General features: G+C 36.8%; 1 protein-coding gene across 1 annotated transcript; it reads right to left on the reverse strand.

Annotated features, from left to right (window-relative positions):
* Positions 1-1552: 1552 nt before the first annotated feature.
* LOC121432190 (solute carrier family 15 member 4-like) lies at positions 1553-20162 on the reverse strand. The gene is made up of 8 exons (XM_041630046.1): positions 19688-20162; positions 17014-17224; positions 9721-9890; positions 8938-9158; positions 7342-7528; positions 6535-6735; positions 3651-3782; positions 1553-2315 (listed from the first exon to the last, which is right to left on the reverse strand). Exons 1-8 carry the CDS (start codon positions 20160-20162, stop codon positions 2041-2043), a joined length of 1872 nt encoding a protein of 623 aa, XP_041485980.1. The 3' UTR covers positions 1553-2040.
* Between the last annotated feature and the right edge of the window lie 531 nt (positions 20163-20693).

The following is a 20693-nucleotide window of genomic DNA, read 5'->3' on the forward strand; positions in this document are numbered from 1 at the left end:
TGAGTTTCAATAAAAAATCTTGGCCAGCAAAAAGCTTCTGGAACAGGCAAGTCAGAAACAAAACTTGGAACCTGGTACATGTAATACTAGTGAACACCCAAGCAAAAAAGAATGCCTAACTCGTTTCAAGAGGTCTCCATCATTCATTTTACCCATACAACAAATAGTAAAACTTATAGCCTCATGATGATATATTGATATCAACATAAGACACATCTGATCCGTAGTTCCATAATCCGTGTCGGTTGGCTTAAAAGCTGATAAAAATTGTTGACAATCATTAATATAAAATGTGAGAGGAAAATCAATGAAAACAAAATATAATGGTCCTCTACAAAATGAACACACTAAAAACATTTATGTAACTCAGCAATGCAGCATGCTCAGTGAATGGAAACAAAACGGTGTCAAATCTAGAGTTGTCCCTACTCTCCAATAAAGATAAACATCTCTTAGTGCCAAAGAACAGTCACTTTAAACTGTTTCCTACATGTACTTGGAACCAGGCAGTCCCTGTACACAGCCAGTGTACATTTCAGAATTCTGCAGTAAATGATCTGAGTACTTTTTCTTAAAGATAAATGAAAGTAGTTGCAGTAAACACTGATTTCACAAGAAAGTGTGTTAAACCAAGCTTAATTGTCACTATATCATCAAGGATCTAGATCTGTTACAGTTACATAAACTGAACTTTGTGAAATCTTGAAATCTACGCTGAAAAATGTTCACACTGAAGATCACCAACACAGATAAGTGCACATGGGACAGTGTATTATTACTGCTTTGAATGTCGGCCCGACGCTCGACCCAAATCCCGTGCTTATTTGCTAATTTCTTAGCAATCACACAATTTCTTCCAAAATCCTTTGGCAGATATTTTTTATTTATACAGACACTTTGGTGGTCATTTCATTGGATTCTGTACGAACTCATTTTGAAATCGTTACCACAACTGGAATTTATCTTTCAAATAAAAGTAAACCTGTTGGTCATGTTAGTCTTCAGAAATGTAAAAATTTGAACTATTAGCTACCAACGGACATTCTTCCCTGACACTATCAGAATGTGAAATGGGCTGTCCTAAGATGCCATCAGCTGTACTACTTTACATGTAGCCCAATTCAAGCAAATGGTATGGGGAAACTCAGCTCCATTAGATAGTATACAAATAATGCACGTAAGCGCGTGCATGCAGGCCAAATAATGAATGATGTGGGAGAAGAGCCAATGGAATACCTTTCATACCGAGGTCCGCAGGACACCGTGCGGTATATCCATTTGGTGAGTCGAGCATGGACTTCATTATTTAGGTCCTCTATGCACAAGAATGCATGCATCGATTGTTTTATACAACCCCCCTAATCACCCATGTTACCGATTGATCTAAATTCTAGATTATTCTAGATAATTCCAGACCTCGCACTATTCTGCACCCAATACCGATTGATCTAAATTCTAGATTATTCTAGATAATTCCAGACCTCGCACTATCCTGCACTCTGACGTCAGAGTGCAGGATAGTACTTGTGGTATGACGTCAGAGTGCAGGATAGTGCATTTTGGATGCAATAGTGCAATTCACTGAATATCATGTGATCAGATTTGGACCAATCAGATTACAGAACATTTTTGGGAGCTTTATAAAGTCACTTATTTTTAGCTGCACTGTACATAGCTAATGACTTAGTTGTTTTAACCTGCACTGTACATATTAGCATCCACACCATACCTGCTAAAAGTATGATTATACACAAAAGGTTGACTGTAGCCTACTACATGGATGAAGAAGAAAAAAGTATATATTTTTCAAAATCTACTGAAGTTGTACAAATTCCCTGATATGATTTGAAAGATCTAAAGAAATATTTTAAAAATTCTATAAAAACGATTCTAAAATTCACATTTCAATCATGAGCTAAAATGTCATTTTATCACACCCTTAAAAAAATCTCTATTTGGTTTCAATAGATTAAGTAATAAACACAGCTTTGATAAAATATCCTTCAGACAAACTGTTTCTTGTGCAATCAAGACATACCTCTATGAAAAAGAATAATCATTTTCAACTCTCTTTGACTGAGGTTCTGGAGATTTCGGAAGCAGCGATTCCGTCTCTGTGTTATAAGAGTAACCCAGTTCTTCATTGGGTTTGCTGCTAAAGGAATCTACACTGCCCGTCCGAGTGCTGCCATTGACATATTTATACCGGTGTGCGATGATCAGGAAGAAGAGGAAGTCGAGCAGCATCAGCCCGGCAAGAAGGAAGTAAAAATATTCCAAGAATCCATCGTTGATTTCATCCGGTATCCAGGTATCTAGTAACAAGGCAAAGAGAAACATCATTCATGGTCAGTGTATAAAAAACCCCACTAATTCTACTAATACTGAGAACAACTCAAGTACAACTACCACTACTACCACCACAACCACCACCACCACTACTACTACCACTACTGCTACAACCACCACCCCCATAACTTCTACCACCACTTCTATCACTATTACTACTACCAATACTACAACTACTACTACTGCTCCTACCACCACTACTACTACCACCACTTCGAGCACTACTACTACTACTACTACTACTACTACTACTACTACCACTACCACTACCACTACCACTACCACTACCACTACCACTACCACTACCACTACCACTACCACTACCACTACCACTACCACTACCACTACCACTACTACTACTACTACTACTACTGCTACTGCTACTGCTACTGCTACTGCTACTGCTACTGCTACTGCTACTGCTACTGCTACTGCTACTGCTACTACTACTACTACTACTACTACTACTACTACTACTACTACTACTACTACTACTACTACTACTACTACTACTACTACTACTACTACTACTACTACTACTACTACTACTACTACTACTACTACTACTACTACTACTACTACCATCTACTACTACTAATACCACTACTTCCACCACCACCCCCCCCCCCAAACTTCCATATAACTCTCTTATTTTATAACTGATTTTGTATCTTTCCAATTAAATTAATTCTCTCCTTGTGTTTTGTTTCCTCTCACAATGGTTCAACCCTCAAATGTTTTGTCAGCTCTTAACCTGGGCCCTGTCCATGAAGGATTATTCTATTGTTACTGGTGGTGCTGCTGAACATTGTAACAGCACCCCCAGTAACAATAGATTATCCTCTGTGGCCAGATCCATGCTCTGAACCTTCCGGAACCACTAACTGGCCGATTCCATGCGAGAAAATCAGCCATTTTCACAACATTTTTCAACCTGCTGTCCAAACGAACGAAGAACTTCAATTTGCTTTGTGGTAATATCAAAGTACTACTGGATAGACATGCAAAAAAACTGGCAACCAACAAAAATATATTGTCCATAGGTGAATCAGTGCTTAAAATGTTGCGTGTCGTACAGGACATTTCTGCGTCCCGTACGACACATAACATTTTCACCTACAATTTACTCATAATCAATTTTTTTGTGTTGGTTATGAGTTTTTCACATGACTACCCACTATAGCTTTATCATTGACAAAAAAATATTTCATTGCTCAAGCATTCAGTTAGGAAACTAGAAATTGTTGTCAAAATGTCCCGTACGACACACGTATGGAATCGCCCAACTGTTGCTTCCTTACCTGATGAAGCAGCATTGACGATGATAACCAGTAGGGACCCTAGGTAGCTTCCTAGACCGGTGGTCATCAGGAATAGCCCCATGATGACACCCTGCATGGAGTCAGGTGACTGGGAGTACGCAAACTCAAGACCTGGATGTTAGAGATCAATTCAAGATAGGGTAATGATCAAAAAAATTAATGACAAAAATAGGGTAACAATTAGAAAAATAATTTAATTTAACATTGGAAAATGATCAGAGAATCAATAAAAATTGTGGGGGCATCGTGGTCTAGTGATTACGAATCTCGACTTTCAATCTGAGGGACGTGAGTTCGAATACCAGACATGGCGTGTTTGCCTTCAGCAAGAAATTTACCAACACTGTACGGCACTCAAACCAGATGAAGTGAATTGGTTACCTGGCAGGATTTATTCATTGAATGCACAAAGCGCTGGAGGGCAGCTCAAGTTATTAAAGTCATAGTGCACCTCGGAAAAGATTAATTCTCAAAAGATGGCTACTTAAATGTCTATTGTTGTCATTATTAACTCATTGAGTGCTTCGTGCACGCTACGTATCCTACTATAACATGCCACACTCGTGCTCACACGCCTACTATTGATTGCTTTGTGCTTGCATTGTTTCCTACCCTCGCCTGCTTCGTGCATGACTGCGCACATTCAGAATTACAATCATTGTTACGCCATTTTGCATTGTATTGCGCATCGCATGCATTCCGTAATTAGCACTATTGTGTGCAGTGCCAACTCTGCTTTCTGAGAGATCAACTTACTCATGCGGTTTACATTCAACTTTTTCGAGTATTTCTACATTTTTTACAAGATATGGCTCCGCCTCTGAGAGGGAAGAGACCTAGGTTTTTTGATCCATACAAAACACTCCACAAAATGGAACTACTTGATACAACTCATATTTTAGTGGTAAAGATAATAACCAATCCATATAATGAGGACACAATTATAAGGGGTTTGAAATTTCCTACAACTTTACTCCACAATATTTTGTGGATAAACTAATCGTTAGAGAGTTACAAGCAATTGTAATCATGACTATTGAAAGGAGTGAATACGACTCGCGATCCCAAAATCAATGTGGCACAGGGGGGTTTTGTGGCTGGCACAGGGGAATAGCATCGGATTAGCACTGTGGCGTTGGGTTAGTAGTGTGCGTGGCATGTTAAGAGTTAATATGTGCCAAATCATTCTGGTAGCAAATGGGTTAATGCCATGGAAATAGTTATATATAAAAGGCATTCAGTCAGCAGACTGGGCCAGAATGAGAATGACTTAATCTTTTATCGCATTTCAATCCATGTAGTGATCAGAAAGTGATGTGCCGTTGGCTTAATACAGCACACTTTGACTTCCTAGTGGTCCATGGGAGCAATTTTTAGCACTTCATCTAATCACAAGAGCACCTTCAAATTGTGTGATGACATTCTAAATAATGAAGACAATGCAACAAGTGCCTTCATGTGCTTATTTCTGTTTGTGTCTTTCATGAATATTTCAACATAGCTTGGCTTTACCAAGAGGTTTCCTTGTTTCACAATTAGGTTTGTGTAAACTGTGTTAGAATTACGTGTAACTATTATTATCACCCAACTCTCTCTCTCGAAACTATTGCTTGTGGCAACTACTTGTATTTCAAAGGACAAGTCCACCCCAACAAAAAGTTGATTTGAATAAAATGAGAAAAATCCAACAACCACAACACTGAAAATTTTGTCAAAATCGAGTGTAAAATAAGAGAGTTATGACATTTTGAAGCTTCGCTTAATTTCACAAAACAGTTATATGCACATCCTGGTCTGTATGCAAATGAGGGGATTAATGACGTCATCCACTCACTATTCCTTTTGTATTTCATTATATGAAATATTATAATTTTCTCATCATTATCATTAGTGCCGTTATCGGAAAGAAAATTCTCCAACAATATATCGCTAAAAATATCTTACCGATCTTATCGATAACAGCACTAATCATCATGTGAAACAATGTTTTATTCCTCCCTGAACATGTAGTGTTACCATTGTTTTAAGGTTTTATGGTTCTGTCAAGTTGGTCCTTATTGTCAAGTCTGCAAAAATTGAAATATTGTATACTTCAACAATAAAAAAACAAAAGAAATAGTAAGAAACATCATCATTTGCATGCCAGTGAGTTGTGCATATAACTAAAATGTCATAACTTCCATATTTTACATCCCATTTTGATGAAATTTTCAGCGTTATGATTGGTTGATTTTAATCTAATCAACATTTTTCTGGGGTGGACTTGACCTTTAACAAAGTTAATTTGATGAAGTTAATCATTCTATTCAGCTTGTACATGAATGTTCATGATCATAAAGCCTGACCAAAAGTCACAGTTTCGTAGACACCGTTCTCACTACCTTCCTAAAACTAGTTTACTGGAAACTAGTTTAACATGTAAACGGTCGAAGCAATCTTCCAAACTGGTTTAGAAAACCACCTCGAGATGAGTTTTCAAGATTGCTTTGCCTCGTTAAACTGGTTCTAGCATAAGTATTGATACAAAAGTTCTTAGAGAAGCGATCTTCGCACATTTTGAGCGCACTATCCCACTTATTGTGTGTAGAATGCCTACGCTGCGGTTTCGAATTTCGGGCAAAACGTGTCACCCCTCTGAGAGCGTTCCCATAGCAACAAGATCGCTCTACGTGAAGTGATTTTGAAAACCACTTTTGTGCAATCAAGTGGGAACGCTAGCAATGCGATCTTCCAAACTGGTTTCCTGAACCGATTTCCAGTAAATTAGTTTTAGAAAGCGTAGTGAGAACGGTGACATAGTTTTGCTGCATCTCTATAAAAATGACTACAGGCCCGACATAGCAGTCCATATAATTTTATTAACCTGTGATACTTGTGAAGACTTCACTGGTTCCAATCAAGCAGTACTGGGGAATCTGGGCAAAGACAGAGATGTCCGAAGCATTGTATGTGACGTCTGCAATCGTTTGCTCTAGGAACCCCCCATCTCGCATCACGTTCTTCCGACATATCTCTACGATGGCTGCCACAATCATAGAGCCGGCAGCAAAAAACATTCCAATTCCTACAATGAGAGGGGATGACAATCAATAAAAAAGGAGTACAAGTTGTGTATGGATTCTTTTCCACATGCATGCCCTTGCCTGGTACATCTACATGTATATTTGGTATTTGACAATGACCTTTTCAATCATACCACCAAGGCTTTAAACCAATCCAGGCCCATGGTTGTAGATGCCCTGAGCTCAATGCCCCTGTGGCTGATATTCACTTTTTGGAAATTGTGGTGCCCTTTTCTATTTTTCCCACTTGTGCTGTAAGAGAAAAATGTGCCCAATAGAAAATTAGAAGTTAGCAACTAGTTCATCCAATGCATATATCCACTTTGGCTAACATCATTTAGTCAACATATATAGCCAGATTTTTCACTCTGAGGACAATAAAATGGTAAGGAGACTAAATACTAGTACAGCCAAGGTCAATATTAAATCTTCAGGCAATAAGACCTATACCAGTTAAATCAGAAATCAGACTAAGTGGTTTTGTTGAGGGGAATCACTGTATAGTAAGCCATAAGATTTAATTGAAAATTTCCAGCCACTTTATCAATGTTTTGGATTTATTGTAATTGAAAAATTATACTATGATGTAAATGTACACAACAACTAACCTATTCTCTTTAGCATGGACAACCTCATACCGTTCCTCTCAAAACAAGGGTAGACGATTCGATCCATGATGGGTATAAGAATCAGGATGATAACCACATTGAAGAGATTGAGGGCAGCAACAGGTATCGTGAACTCTCCGTACTTTAATCTCATCCTCTCTCCTTGCAGTAAATAGGTGGATGACATCTACATAAATGAGAAAATCAGAGTTGTACTAGAGTACTGATAGTTGACATAAAGTTCCCTTGGTGCTTTTCCTTACTTAATTGTACTTAAGTACTTATGTACTTAAGTGAATGATTATATATATTAGCACGTATATTGCTGATGTGGTTTTCAGGAGTGAGTATTCGCTCGGCGTGCGGCGGTACTTATGACCGCCGTGACCGCCGGCCCAGCGCTTTCTCCCACGTCCAACCGTTCTCCATAATTACCGCCACACGCCAAGCGAACACTCACTCCTGAAGACGGACAGTCAACCTGCCCGAAAACGTCGAGTCTCTCTACTGCTCCTGCTCATCATCTCTACTCGCCGACTCAAGCCACCAACTCCTCATCCATTCTACTACTCAAGCTGTTTTAACTCATCAATCTCTTCTGGTTTACATTTTTTTACGGACTACATTCAAGAAAGATTACTCTACTCTCAAATTTCCGCTTTCTCGCCTATCCATTTCTTTTTCTTCTTCTATAATACTCCACATGGTATACCGTAAACCACATCAACGATTATACATGCCACCATGCAAACCTTCAAACAACATCTGACGTAGTATATCATTAAACATATTGTCCAGGTACTATCTGCTATTAGTAGGTAATAGGATAAACAAAATGGAAATGGGTTCACATGTTCAATGATTAATTCTGATTGTTGGCATTGGCTATCCAAATACTTTTCTTTAAAAAAAGTTTTCTTGGAAAATTTTGGTATATTTTACATAAATGTATATGCATTTTTACATTGATTTTTCAATTAATATGTAAAAATAAGCCCAGCCTGATGTAGATCAAATGAGTCAAAACGAGATTTGTAGACGCTCCTCTGTGATCTCTTGTAGAGATGATAATGATAATAATCCGCTTTTAGATAACGCTTTATCCTCTTTTCATAACTTAAAAATACTTTTTTAACAACTCTTGCCACTCATTACTCTTTAGATTCCTCCATCGCCATAACAGCAGCTATTACATCCATGTACAGCAATATCCCCATGAAAATATACTAGAATTGTGTAAGAAAGCCCATTCACAGATGAAACAATAAGAGCCGACCCACAGACCATCTTCTGTTTATCATCTAAATATCTTTCACAGTTGGTACAAGTCATTGAGCCGTGTCAGATGCCAATTGTTAACTTTGACATCATACGAGAGGGGATCACGTGACTTCCACAAGTATTCAGATTTCACTCCCATGGCCATACAGACATCTCCAAGCCCTGTGCAGAATCTTTCTACCACCTGTTGATGATGGATATTTTCCCTTGAAACCATGTAAAATATTTTTGAGTAAATTCATAATTTGATATCAATAACTTTCTATTTTTTAAAAATCTCTTAAACAAATATACATATATATCTCTTCCATTTACCTGGATATATATGGTCCAATAGACGACGATGGGTATGAAGACCGGTATCACGCGCCCCAGAGACTTGACATCATCGACCTCTTGGTCCTGGTATCGCCCCCCTTTTGAGATCTTAGTCCTGTCCAGGCAGCTATCAAGGTCTTCATCTTGGTTTGGGTGCATACATGTACATTGCTTTGTCCCATCGAAAGTGATCTTCACTACTTTAGTCAGTACGCTCCCTGTAAAGAAGACAAAGATAACAGGGATGTTTGCTATATTGTGGAAAGATTAGAGTTTACAACTGAAAGAAAGTGATAAAAACATTAAGACTGATTCTTCCATCAACATGCATTATGATAAATACTAGGGTATGAGAAATTCTAGCAAAATATTATTCACTTTGCCCTCAGAAAACAGTCAAAGCCTCACCATTCAAAGAGATATTATTTCCATCACCCTTTCAAAATAAAGCCTGGTATATTTCAAAATTTTTTCTTTGAATAAAAAAGGTCCTCAATGATCTGGACCGTACCTGGACTGCCTCGGCTCTTTCCTACACTAACCAGTTCCTCGCAAGACTGTGCATGAATGCTGCTTGCCAAAGGTGAATGATCAGTATGCATGAACATTTCTGTTGGTGAGCAGTTGTAAATGTGTAATGACTTACTTACTGTTTGATTATCTTTTCTATTTCTGCCAAGCTATCAAGTTGAAAATTTCAAGAACAAAATTTATATAATCTATCTCATGTTTTCTTTACAAAAACAATAAACAAGGCAAAATCTTCCCTTCTCAGCATACCTTCTGGATCCTTCATTAAGTACTTGTTGCGGCTGAGAACAAGGATAATAATAGACAGGAGTATGGAGACGGTGGGAATGGTGAAACCTACATCGAAACCAACTTCCTGCTGGACATAGACGACAGCAGAGTAGGCGATCCCTGAGCCAACGTTGATGAACCAGTAAAACCTTGATCGAAAGGAAGTGAAATGGCCCCATTAATTTTTATTACGATAATACCATATAAATTTAACTATCTACCAATGAGGGACATTGCAAAGTTAATATTGAAACCAGCTTCTTATTGTACAAAGACACTTGCAGAGTAGGCGATCCCTGAGCCAACGTTGACGAACCAGTAAAACCTTAAACAAAAGAAAGTGACATTTTGGTCACTCATTATTTTTTATTTTTGAAAATAAAATAAAAACGACTACCAATTTAAAAACCAACTTCTAGTTGGACATAGACGACTGCAGAGTAGGCGATCCCTGAGCCAACGTTGATGAACCAGTAAAACCTTGATCAAAAGAAAGTGAAATTGTCCCATTAAGTTTTTATCAATGATAATACCAAACAAAATGAACCATCTACCAATGACAGACATTGCAAAGTTAATATTGAAACCAGCTTCTTATTGTACAAAGACACTTGCAGAGTAGGCGATCCCTGAGCCAACGTTGACGAACCAGTAAAACCTTAAACAGAAGAAAGTGACATTTTGGTCACTCATTATTTTTTATTTTTGAAAATAACATAAAAACGACTACCAATTTAAAAACCAACTTCTAGTTGGACATAGACGACTGCAGAGTAGGCGATCCCTGAGCCAACGTTGATGAACCAGTAAAACCTTGATCAAAAGAAAGTGAAATGTCCCATTAAGTTTTTATCAATGATAATACCAAACAAAATGAACCATCTAGCAATGACAGACATTGTAAAGTTAATATTGAAACCAGCTTCTTCTTGTTGGACAAAGATGACAGCAGAGCAGGCGATCCCTGAGCCAATGTTGATGAACCAGTATAAGGCAAATGCCAAGCGTTGTCTCGCCTGCATATTGCAGTCATGAAGAGAATGTATGTCAAAACTATGCTATATGACTTCCGAGGCTGTCAGCAGTTTACGGGGGTGAATTGTGGTTCTGACAGTTTACATATGCAATGCCATAGGCCTACTTTATCCCTAGGAAATGAGATAACACTAAGAATGCTGTTAATACTATGAAGCTATAATGATTTCCATGGAAGTAAGGAAATGAATGTTAGTGAAAAAGAATGTAATGCATAATAATATGAGTGAAAACTTTGACAGCTTTTCTATTGTACCTTTGGCAAATTTGTGTGAATATTATAAATGGTGCCAAGAACTATAGCTCATTAAATAAATAACAACAACAACTTTTAAAGAATAAACAAGTAAAATACAAAATCTGGTTCAAGTACAGAGAGTACTGAGTTCTGAAGTAAAATGTTCATTGACCTTTGACCTTAATCAAATTCAACTCACATTCGAACTTGACCTGCACCTTCAAAAGATGGACCTCTTGTATGAATTTGGCAATCCTACCTCGAAGCTGTAGAAAGTTATTGGGTGTACAACACAGCACAGTGCCAGTCATGGAAAGTTCATTGACCTTTGACCTTTAACCTTATTCAAATTCAACTCATATTCGAACTTGACCTGTGCCTTCAGGAGATGGACCTCTGGTATGAATTTGGCGATCCCATCTCGAAGCTATAGAAAGTTATTGGGTATACAACACAGCACAGTGCCAGTCATGGAAAGTTCATTGACCTTTGACCTTATTCAAGTTTGAACTTGACCTGTGCCTTCAGGAGATGGACCTCTGGTATGAATTTGGTGATCCCACCTCGAAGCTATAGAAAGTTATTGGGTGTACAACACAGCACAGTGCCAGTCATGAAAAGTTCATTGACCTTTGACCTTATTCAAATTCGACTCATATTCAAACTTGACCAGTGCCTTCAGGAGATGGACCTCTGGTATGAATTTGGTGATCCCACCTCAAAGCTGTAGAAAGTTATTGGATGTACAGCACAGCACAGTGCCAGTCACGGAAAGTTCATTGACCTTTGACCTTTAACCTTATTCAAATTCGACTCATATTCGAACTTGACCTGTGCCTTCAGGAGATGGACCTCTGGTATGAATTTGGCGATCCCATCTCGAAGCTATAGAAAGTTATTGGGTGTACAACATAGCACAGTGCCAGTCATGGAAAGTTCATTGACCTTTGACCTTATTCAAATTTGACTCATATTCGAACTTGACCTGTGCCTTCAGGAGATGGACCTCTGGTATGAATTTGGTGATCCCACCTCGAAGCTGTAGAAAGTTATTGGATGTACAGCACAGCACAGTGCCAGTCATGGAAAGTTCATTGACCTTTGACCTTATTCAAATTCGACTCATATTCGAACTTGACCTGTGCCTTCAGGAGATGGACCTCTGGTATGAATTTGGTGATCCCACCTCGAAGCTGTAGAAAGTTATTGGGTGTACAACATAGCACAGTGCCAGTCATGGAAAGTTCATTGACCTTTGACCTTATTCAAATTCAACTCATATTCGAACTTGACCTGTGCTTTCACGAGATGGACCTCTGGTATGAATTTGGTGATCCCACCTCGAAGCTGTAGAAAGTTATTGGGTGTACAACACAATTGTTGACGACGACGCCGCCGCCGGAAATAGTGATACCTACATGTATGTCTCGCTCCGCAGGCGAGACAAAAACCTTGATCAAAAGAAAGTGAAATTGTCTCATTAATTTGTATTACAATAATACCATATAAAATTAACCATCTACCAATGACACACATTAAGGTTTAACATTGAAACCAGCTCCTTGTTGGACGTACAGTAGACAACAGCAGAGTAGGCGATCCCTGAGCCAACGTTGATGCCCGTTGATGAACCAGTTAAACTTTGATCAAAAGAAAGTGAAATTGTCCCATTAAGTTTTTATGAATTATTGATCATACTCATACAAAATTAATCATCTACCAATGACACACATTGTAATTTAATAAGGAAACCAACGTCTTATTGGACATAGACGACAGCATAGTAGGTGATCCTTGAGCCAAAAAAATGAAATTGTCCCATTAAGTTCTTATTAATGATAACACCATATAAAATTAATCATCTACCAATGATACACATTGTAAAGTGTATGCATTAAAACTAGCTCATTGTTGGACATAGACAAAAGCACAGTAGGCAATTCCTGAGCCAAAACCTTCAACAAAAGACAGTAAAACTTTAATAGCTCATTACTTTTTATCACTGATACCACTAGACACCAATAACTGGAATGATGAATTCTAAACTACATGTAACTTCTTGTTGAACATAGACAATGGAAGAGCAGGGTATTCCTGAACCAACAACCATGAACTAGTCAAACCTTTATCAAACGAAAGTGAAATCTTAATCGCCCATTATTTTTTATTATTGATAACACCATAAAAAATTCAATCTACCAATTACAGGAATAATGAATTCTATATCAAAACCAAATTCTTGTTGAACATAGACAATGGCAGAGAAGGCAGTCCCTGAGCCAAACAACCATGAACCATTCAAACCTTGGTCAAAAGAAAGACAGTGAAATTACTTTATCACGTGGTGTGTTTTCCTTCAGCAAGAAATTTATCCACACTGTGTGTCACTCAACCCAGGTGAGGTAAATGGGTACCGACAGGAAACAATTCCTCAAAAAGCTTGTGCACCATAATCGGTATTCTGGCTTCGCCGTGCAATAATAATTTAGCAGGGCCCACTGGGAGAACAGTCTTCGGAACTGAAGTGGCTACCCTGGGTAAATATACCGTTATTATTACTATTATTGTCAATTCTATTGAAACATGAAAACCTACCAATGACTAGAATGATGGATTCTATACATGTACATTATATCCAAACCAACTTCCTATTGAAGATTGATGACAGCATAGTAGGTTAACCCAGGGACAACATTAATGAACCAGTCAAAAGAAAGTGCATCAGACTCATTAAAGGACAAGTCCACCCTAACAAAATGTTGATTTGAATAAAAAGAGAAAAATCCAACAAGCATATCACTGAAAATTTCATAATCGGATGTAAAATTAGAAGTTATATTTTAAAGTTTCGCTTAATTTCACAAAACAGTTATATGCACATCCTTGTCGGTATGCAATTGAGGAGATTGATGACATCATCCACTCACTATTTCTTATGTATTTTATTATATGAAACACTGAATATTCAATTTTTCACCTCATTGTCAAGTGAAACAAAGATTAATTCCTCCCTGAACATGTGGAATTAACATTATTTTAATACTATATGGGTCAGTCAAGTTGGCCCTTGTTGTCAAATCTGTAAAAAATGAAAAATTGTACAATTCAGACAATAAAAAACAAAAGAAATAGTGAGTGAGGGACATCCTCAACTTTCTCATTTTCATGTCATGAAGTTGTGCATTTAACTGTTTTGTGAAATATAAGCGAAACTTAAAAATGCCATGTAACTTTCTTATTTTACATCCAATTTTGATCAAACTATCAGCATTATGCTGGTTTGATTTTTCCATTTATTCAAATCAACATTTTTCTGGGATGGACTTGACCTTTAATTTTTATTGTTGATAATAATAAAATACAAATAATGATAGTCTACCAATGACAGTAAAACAATTCAATTAGATGTAAAAATGGTTCATTGGAGGAAACATGTGTCAATCAAAAGCTGAATAATGTGAACAATGGATAGAAGCAATAATAATCAATAAATCAAGTCTTAAGTGGTTAATTCGATACTGAAACCAACAACACTAGAGTATATTTCCGAGTCAAGTGAAACCTTGATCACATGAAAAATCAATGTTAGAGCAATCGATAAATTCTAAACGAAAAAAAATGTATTGCCACACAACATATTTTAACTATTAAATATATTAACTGGTTGCATTTCATAAGTTGGGTATGCAAAAAGGGTGGCGTATGAACAATTTTCCACATGGTGCCATGGGTAAATTATTGCTACATCACAGCATCTTGACCAAATTTATTGAGTAAGATCTCATTTTGAAGCTAGAACTATAGGCTAAATTCATTATTTAGAGAATGGTAACAGCTATAACATATCAAAAAATAAAATTTTTGACCATTTTTACCCAGTTCGCAAAATTGGACCACCTTATGACATGCGACCAACTAATTCCATCACGGAAAGCAAAGTGTATATAGATATGGGACTCAAGTTTAGCGTGACCAACAAAGACACTACATGTAATTTCTCGCTTCCATATCCATAGTCATTCATCATATGTAGACTGATAATGATCATGAGAGGCATACAAAATGCAATGAAATATTATCCAAACTGAAAAACTTATTACCTTTTTGAGATTTGAATTACGATATTCATTGTATCACTGTTCTAGATACTGTACATGCATCCTGGTTTTTATTTTGAGTCATTACCTTTCATTTTACAGCAAAAATGAAAGAGAAATAGCCTTAAAATCTGTGCTATGAAGATCAGGGCTAAATGCCAATGATTGATCTCGTGGGTGGAGGATGGGGGGGGGGGGGTGAATAGCATTATTGGTCATAAGAGAAAAGCTCTCAACTAATGTAGAATCCTATGTAAAAACATACTATACAAAAGACTTTATGCATAGCAGTCTTTAAAAAATATGGAGCAAATTGCAATGCGATACCAGGAAAATTATTCCCTGGATAAACTTGTTTAAATCATAAAACATAATAAGCAATGTGTTTATCATCTTTATTACTTTTGCCTCTTTTATATACCTTTATTTTATCATTTTCACCATTTTTTCATTCCCCACCCTCTTAAATATCCAAGATCTAAATGGGTGATTCCATATAAATGATCAACCAATTAGTGACATATTTAGTGTGCCATGAGCTATTGAGGCCATAAATATGGTCATGAATCTAGTATTAAATATCTGAGTTGGTTTTCAAAGAATGAACAGTATGCCCTTTGTGTTCATTAAATGATCTGAGACTTTACACTAGTTTTATGATGGTGTGGATGGCATATAGCTAAAAGTTCTTTTAAGTAAACAGGACATCCCAAATATCATAACTTCTAACTTGGCACCATAGTTTATGGAATTACCATACCCAGATACATGTACATGTGTCGCAGCTTGAAATTAAAGTCACATGAGTTTCAGTTTTCAATGAAAACTGAAACTTGTGACTTTTATGGAGACCCTTTATGTGTGATATTGTAAACAAACAGAAAAAACCCCACATAAAATGCAATCACGTCCATAACTTTTATGCTATGTTTGTACTAGTTCCTGTTTCACTATTTAATTACTAATGCAGTCACATGGTGATAATGAAATGCTACTGACTTCAGACTTGTCTCCGGCAAAATCAATCAATACCATTAATACCATTTTGAACACTCATATACGGTGTTTACAAGGGTAAAGGATTATACTTCAGAGTTACATAATTTGTTTGTCAAAAGTGAAAATTACAGGGTTTACTGCAGTGCACGAATCATACAAACGGGAGGAGATAGAGCCAGATTTTAGTTAACCATATTTTATTGAATCCTGACTAAAAACATCAATTTGAATGCTACATATACTGCATTTGTTGGCCCGAACTCACAAGGGTGGTTTCAATTGTACCATGGTATAATACCATCTAGACTATGCAGATTATATATCATACATACTATGCTTTGTACATGTACTTAAAGAAAAAGTCACTTAAAGTACTTAAAGAAAAAGTCACTTAAAGAAAAAGCATACTTTATACGGCAAGTGTGTGAATTGAAAACTGAAACCAATCGATCACAATAATGACTTCCTGTCTCGATTATGAATGTTCTTCCTACTTAATACCTTTTACTACTAGTAGTAATAGACATAAAAGTATATCTCTGGAAAGGAGACTTGCTAATGTATTTGCATACCTCACTTCCAAGAGAATATATTGTACTATTTGAATTTGAAGATGGAAATAAATTAATTGAATTGAAAATTTAAATCTGTGAAGTGCTTTATAAAGCATCTTGAAAGTTAGTGATTTTCACTGAATTTTTCTTACTCCGAGCCAATCAGATGCAAGGATTTCAGTAGCTTATAACAAATAGTCAATGAAAACTCACTCACTATATATATTTCATGAAAGGCTTCCCTCATTCGACCCATTTTTAAAATCTGATTTGACCTGAAATGCTGAAGCAATAACAATGAAAAATTTATCTCTCATTATCACTCTACACTTTGGACTGACAAACATACCAGTAGAAGAAAGTCTGCACTGCCCCTTCGCCTAGATCCTCCATCTGCTGGGCTCCAAAAGGACCTACATTGGACTTGATGCCTCCTGTTCCGATGGAGATTAGCAGGAGACCAAACACAAAGAATCCTTGCTTTTGAGAGTTTGTAAGACCCGCATTGCCATCTCCATAGTCCTCATAGTAAATTGAGATAAGAGGAAGAGTGACAGCACCTATAAAAGAAGTAAAAATGCATAAAATACCAGTAGATTAGAAAAAACTTCATTATCAATTTAGTCAACTGTTGTAAATGCAATATGGAAGTAGAACTCATCCTGTATACAATAGCACAATGTACAGTATGAATTTGAATTCAGAGCACTGTAACTTATATGAGGTCTACATCGGGCAGAGGGGGGGGGGGGGTCCAAAGAAAAACAGCTCTTTGAAAGTATGCAATATAAGTTATGAGACAGGTGCATTCCTATGTCAGTGCATAAATTCATCTTTTGTTGGGCATTCTAGAAGCCCCACAGTTTTAGAAATTCCCATGAAAAAACAGCTCACCCAAACAAATTGCTCCGTAAAGATAAAACCAATTTTTTTAAAAAAATTAGTTATGCAATACATCCTTTGGGTTGGTTTTTGTTTGATTCCTTTTCAGACAACAATGGATATAAACACAAGGTGGTTTCAAACAAAATATTGTACATGAAAGATTCTCTGTTGAAATTTGGTATAGTAGCAAATATGAAATGTACTTTTGTATTGATAATGATGAAACAATTATGCATATATTTTGCCTTTGTACTCATTCTAATGTAATATTGTCGAGAATAGAATCATGGATATTTCAAAATACTCGAGAGGTGATCGTATTAACGAATGCAAACAAATTTTTTGGATTTTGTGGTACAAATAATGCTCTTAACTGTATCATGATGATAGTAAGAAAAGAGATATATTTCATAGCTAAATTGAGAAAAGAGTTACCTTTATTTATCACAATTGTGTCGGCTGTAAAACTTTATTATGAAAATGAAAAATATATGAAACAAATTTCAGAGCAAATAAGTTCAGAAAGAAATGGTTTTGTTTCAGAAACTTTCTCGAACAAGCTGGCAATCTGTCACCTTAACAAACATAATTATTACCAATGTTTATTTCCTAGATATTTGTATCAGATCTCTTATTTTTCTTACCAAATTTGCTTTGGCTGTGACAACTTATTGATTGTATAATAAGTCAGTTTGACTTTATGTCTATGTATTAGGAATTATGTATATACCATCTTTATTTACTGTTTGTCTGAAAAAAATTGTAAATGTTTATACAGTGTAATTATGCTTTTAGAAAATAAAGAACCCTGTGGAAGGGGAAAAAAGTTATGCAATACAAATTATGAGCCAGGTGAGGTGCTAATGTGTCATTTGTCAGTGCATAAATAATGGCATATACCTGAAGCCCCCAGTTTAAGAAATTAGGCCTACATGTACCATACAAAAACGGCTCATCGAAAATAAATTTGTCCTTCATGATTAACAGTTAGGGAGGCCAAAAAGTGAATTATTATTATTCCCCAACTCCCCCCTCTATCAGCGGTAAAGTCCTTAAGCCCAAAATTATACCCTTGTTCCTAAATAAAGAGAACCTTGACTACATTTACCTCCTAAAAATAAGTCATTATCACATTAGTTGTACATATGAGCTTTTTTACTTTCCGTAAAATAATAAAACATTTGCTCCTGTGACAAGTGCTCCGGGCTTAATTTTGTCTAATACCCTTTTCATAAACCTATCCTCCAATTAGCCGCCTAAGAGTAATGCGGATAATTCAATAAAAATTGCGTTCATAAACTCCGAAAATAAGCCGCATTATTTTTACGAGCGCCCGTCCTGAAAAAGGCGGATAATCGCCATGACAACTGGACACGCCCCCTCCGATGCGGTTGTGTTGGAAAAGGGTGACCTTGTGACCGCACCATGGCAATTATCCGCATTATTTGGAAATGCGTTCATAAACTCAAAATCTTATCCCGATGCCGCTATTATGCGGATCATAGCAGCATCAGAGTAATGCGGATAACTCTTGTCCTCCTCCAATTTTACGACCAAATTATGCTGCTATTAGCCGCCTAATTCATTTTAATTGGGTTTATGAAAGGGGTATTAGATGTACATGTAGGGTAATAGGGTTGCAAAAGGATGTTTAGGGTTAGGTGTAGGGTAGGGAAATATAATCAGACCTGCCAACCTCTGGGAATGAAAAACTGTATTCTGTGATTTAAAAAAATGTATTTAATTTTCCCCCAAAAAATTGTATTTCATAACCCTGGTTTAAACAAAATGATTGAAAAAACACAAGTTGCCTGAAATGACATTGATCTACATGTAATAACCATATTTGTGTAAGTTTTATGAAATAGAGACATATAGAGATGATTTTTCTCAATAAAATATGATTTTGTAAAAAAAAAAATTCTTAGAAAACATATTTTTTAAAGAAAAAATGTACTGCCGTATTTTGGTTGCAAAAACGTACTATATGTAAATACGCCAAAAACGTACTGGTTGGCAGGTCTTTATCTTTAGTGTGAAACCCAGGATTGAAGTTGGTCATTTGATTAGTGTGTAGAATTTAGAGCAACGCAATTGTCGCTGGAGCAAATGTAATGGAACCATGAATAAGTACTCACCAACAAAATATATAAGCAAACTCCCATAGATTGTGTTGTATTTCCCAGCAATCGAGTCGGCGACCCAGCCTCCGAAAATAGGCACAAAATACGACGTCCCGGAAAAGGCTGCGACTATCACAGCTGCCGTGGCACTGGAGTACCCGAGTTCATTGGTGCAGAAGATGACGAGGTTTCCTATGATACTATAGTAAGTCAATCGTTCACACAGCTCACAGAAGAGGATGCACAAGACGACCCTTGCGCGTCCACTCCTGAAAAAGTTGACCGGTGCCGGGGACGGCGCCGGGGACGGCGCTGGAGACAGCTCTTGGGGTGCAGGGATTAGTCTTTCTTCGTCTGTCAATGGGTCCATGATCTTTGACGGCTTATTCCTAGAGGAAAGAGAATCCCAATTATGTGATTTACTTGTGGATGGTAGGTACCTTGTCCATGAGCCTGCTTCATAGAGACCTACAATTATGGAAACTGCCATGATGCTAAATACCGTGAAAACCATGATGGTGATTGGCTGCTATTTCAGACCTGGGGAGCGTTTCATCAAAGGACTTGTCAGACGTTTTATCCGACAATAACCATACATTGCTTATCAGCGAATCAAAATCAAGGAAAGATGTCAGATCTGACAACATGTCAGACAAAAATATTGATGAAACGCTCACCTGTTGCAATGGTTCAAATGAAGTTGCCATGATGGCCCCCCCCCCTAAATTAAATGAATAAATAAATAAATGCTGTTAAATTTCTAACGCTGATCTTTTCAAAATTATTTTCTATGAATATGTGTATGTGAAGCATTGTATATGTTAACCAATTTTTTCATTCATGAGAGATGTTAATTTTTCTTAAATTGAATTGAATTTTAAAGTCTTTGTGAAACAGGCCCTTCCTGGCATCATAACTACGCAACTGTAGCAAAAAACGATTCATAAAATTTCATAAAGGTGCAAATAACGGCAATACACAGGAAATCCAACTGTTATGAAAATAATTTTAAAAAGGACAA

The sequence above is a fragment of the Lytechinus variegatus genome, chromosome 18 (genome assembly GCF_018143015.1).
Source record: "Lytechinus variegatus isolate NC3 chromosome 18, Lvar_3.0, whole genome shotgun sequence".
Classification (NCBI taxonomy): domain Eukaryota; kingdom Metazoa; phylum Echinodermata; class Echinoidea; order Temnopleuroida; family Toxopneustidae; genus Lytechinus; species Lytechinus variegatus.

What these genes read in the sequence shown, in the direction of transcription:
- LOC121432190 (XM_041630046.1), bottom strand. Translation starts at nt 20,162, where the DNA reads ATGGCAGTTTCCATAATTGTAGGTCTCTATGAAGCAGGCTCATGGACA. An exon ending in TTTGCTTATATATTTTGTTG is followed by an intron (nt 17,225 to 19,687) that starts GTGAGTACTTAT and finishes CTTCTTTTATAG; the next exon opens with GTGCTGTCACTCTTCCTCTT. An exon ending in GTCCATGCTAAAGAGAATAG is followed by an intron (nt 6,736 to 7,341) that starts GTTAGTTGTTGT and finishes CTCTCATTGTAG; the next exon opens with GAATTGGAATGTTTTTTGCT.